The sequence below is a fragment of the Hypanus sabinus genome, chromosome 8 (genome assembly GCF_030144855.1).
Source record: "Hypanus sabinus isolate sHypSab1 chromosome 8, sHypSab1.hap1, whole genome shotgun sequence".
Classification (NCBI taxonomy): Eukaryota; Metazoa; Chordata; class Chondrichthyes; order Myliobatiformes; family Dasyatidae; genus Hypanus; species Hypanus sabinus.
The window spans coordinates 27,773,530-27,779,529 of NC_082713.1; the positions used below are offsets into that span (position 1 = coordinate 27,773,530).

Sequence of the window (6,000 nt, forward strand, 5' to 3'; positions counted from 1 at the left end):
ACGACCTAGCACTGAGCCCAGCAGGACTCCCTCTGCAAACAACCTTTCAGTTGTTTGAACCAATGCCCATTAGCACTCTCTGCTTCCTGTGAATGACTCAGTCTAACCCAACATGGGTGTGATGGGACAGTATGCAGTATGGCACCTCTTCAAACCCAATTTAGGTTTTCCTCTAATTTGACCATGTTGTATGCACTGCTTTCGTTCTCAAAAACCACAAAGATTACTTCCCTGTAACAAACCTATAGCGTCATTAATGAATCCATGTCTTTCAAAGTGAAAAGTTTGATAGTCCCTCAGATGTTTCTCTCCATTAATTTGCCCACCGTTAATGTTGGGTTGACCAACCAATTGCTATGTCATGTTTTAACTGTGGTAGAATGTGGTAACTTCTCCTCTGCGCATTCTTGGTTTTAACACTCAGGTCACAGATGATCAAACAGAATGATACAACTGTACAAAGGAAATACGATTTTACAGCTAAATAAAAGAAACATTATGGTTTTTGAGCCCAGAAGCGTAGTAATCTCAGATGTAGTTCTAAAGGATGTCTCAATTTTCAACTCAGGAGGCAAAGTGTATTCCTCCAACTATTTAATTTTCACTACCAGTAAGAAAGTAGGAATGACTTCAGGGTTTTGAGTGAGTAGGAATGATTAAATAATTTTCTGAAATGTGTGGTTCCACTAACCCATGAAAAAACATTTGGGCAAGGCACCTGGATTAGTTAAACCCACATCTCACTTCACAGTCAGCAGTAAAACAGGGGAGATGGCTATAAAATTTGAAGAAGTATAAAACTTCAAATTCAAGGGTACCTGTTCAGGGTTCAAGTGAGTTGCAATTTCCTGCTTTTGCACACGTTCCTGAAATGCCTGATGAAATGACATTCTTGTAGAATCCATCGTGATGGTCAGCACTGAGTCATAAGCCTTCTGCAGCTTGGAGTTGTTCACCAGCACTGGGTAGGGAGTCCGTTCATATGGGAGGCTGTATAGAAGAGTATCGTATGGTACAAAGATATAACTGCCATCGGTCATCTGCATGTCGTGGGCAGTTTCCAAAATCTGTTTCTGAACCCTGCCTCCAATGAGAACTGAATGCATGCACATGACAATCACTGAAAACACACAGAAAAATAGTATTATGAAGGTATTATCATAGGTTAAAGATTTGTGATTTATTTTATTGTCACAAAAGGTATTTTATCTTTCAAACACCATATATTTATTGCTCAGGTTTGGTAATTTTATACAGTTCTATGCAATGCTTGGTTCACTCTCAATATTAGAGTGATATAGTTAGCCAATTGCATCTAATTTTCTTTGTATTGTAAAGGCTGAATGTCCAGGGTAGAAACACTTCTAAAGCTATCAAGAATATGTTGTCACCCGTGGCTTAGTTAGATCACTTTTTGCTTTGAATAAAACAGTTTCAGTTTAATTCTGACTCAGAGACATGAGTACATAAATTGCTAGGGAAGTACTCTGGTAAAGTATTAATGCAGTGTTGTCCATTAAGTGGCCAGCATTCCATTAAATGTGCTTTCTCAGGTAGATGCAAACGATGCCATAGGACTGATTTATGGAAGAGTAGGGAAGGTTTCTTCGATAACTCGATGATATTTATGTCTCAAATAAATTTTCTAGAAAACAGTTTATGTGATTATCTTATGCTACTTGCACCCATAAACTGGTAACTGAATTTCCTAAAATACACAAACTTTTCACTGGTTGTGCTAAAGTGATGCGTTGAAAAGTGGCAATAGAAATGTTTAATTTCCTTTTGAGAAAGGAGAATTAGGAAAGCTGTCCTCAGTGCGTACCCACGCCTCAAGGACTTCAGCAACTGAAGAAGGCCACGCACCACCACCTTCTCATGGGCAACCAGGAATAGGCTCAGCCTGTGAAGCACACGTTGTTTGAATGAATATAAAAAAGGGATGTTTCAAAGCATGAATTATTGCATTGTAGTCTATCTTGCTACCAAATCAAGTACATTGGGGGTCTGCGATAGAATGTATTGAAGCAGAAGTTGGGAGGATTTTTTAAATATAATACTGTGAAAATGCACAAAGAATCAGAGCTTCTAGGAGGGTTTAGCGGAAGCAGTGGAAGAAAAGAGAACAGGTTTTTAGCTTTATCGCTACTTAACTGGGTGATGGCTAGTTCAGGTAGAAAATGATCAGACTTGTTCATTTAATTACAAAGGAACTGTTGATGCCTTATAATAGGCCAGTGTCACAATCGTTGTTACTACCAAACAATCAGCCAGCACTAAAAATTAGCTCTACAGGCATGACGTTACAGACCTTTGGGATTAATCATCGCTGAATTTTTTAAGTGGTTGATTTTATTTTATTTTTCTGTCTTATTAGAATCTCTCGCACTTCCTTTTTCATTTCTACTTTCATTTCACTGTGTATAATATTGTGCATTAACAAGATCTGGAACTTAAGAACACGAAGAGGGAACTTTCTTTCATTGATTGAAGTATCAAGTATGAGATTAGGGAGTTTCCGTTAGTTAAAAATAAATAAATAACATCAGCTGAAGTTATGCGTACTGTTCCGCTCACCACAATATGGGAAGGATGTGATTCCCAAGAGGAAGTATAGAGAAGTTTTATGAAGATGATGCCACAACTGGAGAATTTTAGGTCTGGGGAAAGTTCAGTCAGTCTGGACACTTTTTCCTTTGAAAGCTGAGAGGAGATTTCCATCATGGTCATGGTCTCTTCTTGTGGCTGCCACTGGGAAGAAGGTCCCACACCACCAGGTTCAGGACCTGTCGTTACCCTTCAACCATCAGGCTCTTGAACCAGCGTGGGCAACTTCACTCACCTTGACACTGAACTGATAACCTTTGTACTCACTCTCAACGATTCTACAACTTATGTTATCATTGTTTGTTTGTTTGTTTATTTATGTATTTATGTGCTTGTATATAGTTTGTCTTCTTTTGCACATTGATTGTCAGTCTTTGTGTGTAGTTTTTCATTATTCTTTGTTCTACTGTGAATGCCTGCAAGAACAGGAATCTCAGCGTAGTTTCTGGTGACATGTATGTACTTCGATAAAAATTTACTTTGAACTTTGAATGTTGAGATTTAGTTTCAAAGAAAGGATAGAAAGTAAATATTCACATTGGGGTGGCGCGGTAAAGTAGTGATTTGAACAATATTTTGTAGTATCAGTGACACAGGTTCATTCCCCACTGCTGTCTGTAAGGAGTTCGTACACGTGTCTACACGTGACTGCATGGGTTTCCTCGCACAGTCTTGGTTGGTAGGTTAATTGGTCATTGTGAATTGTCTGGTGATTAGGCTAGGCTTATATCGGGGGTTACTGGGCAGTGTGTCTCGATAAATCAATAAATACATACATAGATAAATAAATAAATAATGATAATTAACTGGGGACTGTAGTACGGAGCTATGGAGTAGGATAATACTGGTTGATGTTTCTTTTGTCAGCATATATACTTGAGCTGATTTCCATGATTCTTTGATTTGGTGTTACATTTTTTTATTTAACCTTTTCTGGTGAAAGAGGTGGTTTCCACCTTACTCAATCGTCCAGTTCTTCCTCTATGCTCTGGTGCATTCTACGTACAGGATACGGGTGTCACGGTAGTGTAGCGGTTAGCGCGATGCTATTACAGCTTGGGGCATCAGAGTTCAGAGTTCAATCCCGGCATCCTCTGTAAGGAGTTTGTACGTCCTCCCTGTGGAATGCATGGGCTTCCCCGTTTCCTCCAGGTGCTCCGGTGTCCTTCCACAGACCAAAGATGTACCTGTTAGCAGGTTAATTGTACATTACAATTTGTCCCGTGATTAGGCTAGGGTTAAATTGGAGTTGGCGGGCGGCACTGCTCAAAGGGCCAAAAGGGCCTGTTCCACACTGTATCTCTAAATTAATTAAATTGATGGCATGTTTCACACACAGGCTGATCTGTATTGATTGTCCATCTATCATTTCCCCCGAGGAGACTTTGAACGTTACAATGTGAGTTTGGAAGAACAATAAAATGGAAGAGATAAGAATTGTTTCATTCTTCCAGGAGAGAGATTAGCTTTATTTATCACACGTACATCGAAACATAGAGTGAAGTGCGCCACTTGCGTCAAATCAAATCAGCGTGGATTGTGCTGGGCAGCCTGTAAGTGCCACCATGCTTCCAGCGCCAACATACCATGCCCACCAGCCGCTAACCCTAACCTGTATGTCTTTGGGACCTGGGTGGAATCCGGAGCACCTGGACGGAACCCCGCAATCATGGAGAGAGCATACAAACTCTTTAAAGACAGCTGTGGAAAGAGAACCCCAGTCTTATAGCTGACACAGTAAAGCATTACGCTAACCTGTGCCACCTCGTCTAACAACCAGGAAAAGATAGATTGAAAAACTGAGCAGTGCTGTAAATTTGCACAATCCTTTGCTATTAGGGATCGGCACTGTCCTAATCAGTAGAGTACGTATTGAAAACCAGCACTGATTAGTTCAACTCCAGACAAAAATTCATACATACTGCGAAGTTTGTCTAGAGATTTAATTTTCTCCAGAGCTTTTCTGATAGTTGCCGGTTCTTTGGCCACTGGCAATACAATTCGCACAGGCAAGCCTTGTTTCCTGAGAGCACTAGCCAGGTTCACAGCTGTATCCACCCAAATGTCTTCAGCTGATGAGACGATGGCCACATGTGCCCACCTGAAGTATTTCATCACCTTGAAGAGAACTTGTGCTGGAGATGGCAGGGTTCGCACAAACGTTGGGTAATTTATGGCATCATCCAATTCGTAATTAACACAAGCCCATGAAAATATAATTCTATTCCAGTTTTTCCCCAGAAGGGACGCTGCATCACAGTAGCCTGGATTCACTGGGCCAATGAATCCAGATGCCATATATGAATACTTAACAAAAGTAACTAATGCTTTGGAGGTTTGACAGTCTTCATTTAATATCACGTAATCTAAGTGGTTGCCGAGACTTAGGGAAGAATCCTTGTTGATTTGATCAACAGCCAATTTAGCAGCAACATCTGGAAGAGCTTTGGCAAAAATAGGGTCACATGCCCAGGGCCCAATGACCCCCACCTTGTATGTCGAACAGTGCATGGAGCAAGGAAAAGTTAGTGCAACCAGAATGGTCCAATAAAATTGAAATGGGGGTAAAGCATAGGATGCAAACCGTTGGAGCTTTTCTTTGCTAATCCAAAAGGGGTGGCTTGATAACTTCAACGTGACACTATAGAAGTAGGAGGAACACTGAAACATGGTTATCCTCCAGCAGTCCAGACAGCCAGTAGGAAGGTGCATTCAAAGCTTAGTCCAAACTCTTTCAGAAATACTTGCACTTAGTCCAAGTTCTTTTAGAAATGCTTGCAGTGTCCTGCAAAAGAAAAAAAGACACAGGTTTTATTCTAAACACAAGAGATTCTGCAGATGCTGGAAACCTAGAGCAACACACACAAAGTGCTGGAGGAACTCAGCAGGTCGGACAGCATCTATGGAGAAGAATAAACAGTCCACATTTTGGGCCAAGACCCTTCGTCAGGACTGGAGAGAAAGGGGGAGGAAGCCAGGATAAGAAGGTGGGGGAGGGGAAGAAGTATGAGCTGGCAGATAATAGGTGAAGACAGGTGAAGGGGGGACTAAAATAAGAAGCTGGGAGCTGATAAGTGTAAAAGGAAAGACGTTAAAGAATAAGAAATCTGATAGGAGAGGTCAGTGGACCATGGGAGAAAGGGAAGGAGGAGGGGCACCAGAGAAGATGATGGGCGGATTAGAACAAGAAAAGGAGTATAAGTGGAGCCAGAATGGGGAAAGTTAAAAGGGAGAAGAGGAAGGAAGAGAAATTACTAAAAGTTAGAGAAATTGATGGTGTAACTACAAAACATTAAACTAATTCAAAGGAAGACATGGGAATGTGGGTTTAAATTCATGTTTACTTTAAGCGAGGTGTGTGCATATCATGTGGTAGCGTGATGACATATGCAA

At 40.8% G+C, this 6,000-nt stretch overlaps 1 protein-coding gene across 1 annotated transcript in view; it reads right to left on the bottom strand.

Annotated features, from left to right (window-relative positions):
• The window catches only part of LOC132397876 (retinal guanylyl cyclase 2-like), a 37,750-nt gene extending 32,473 nt beyond the window's left edge, over window positions 1-5,277 (bottom strand). The window contains exons 1-2 of the mRNA XM_059976633.1: window positions 4,530-5,277; window positions 819-1,120 (exon numbers count right to left, since the gene is read on the bottom strand). Of these exons, the coding sequence (XP_059832616.1) occupies window positions 819-1,120; window positions 4,530-5,277 (1,050 nt within the window). The remainder of the gene's footprint in view (window positions 1-818; window positions 1,121-4,529) is intronic.
• Window positions 5,278-6,000: the final 723 nt, after the last annotated feature.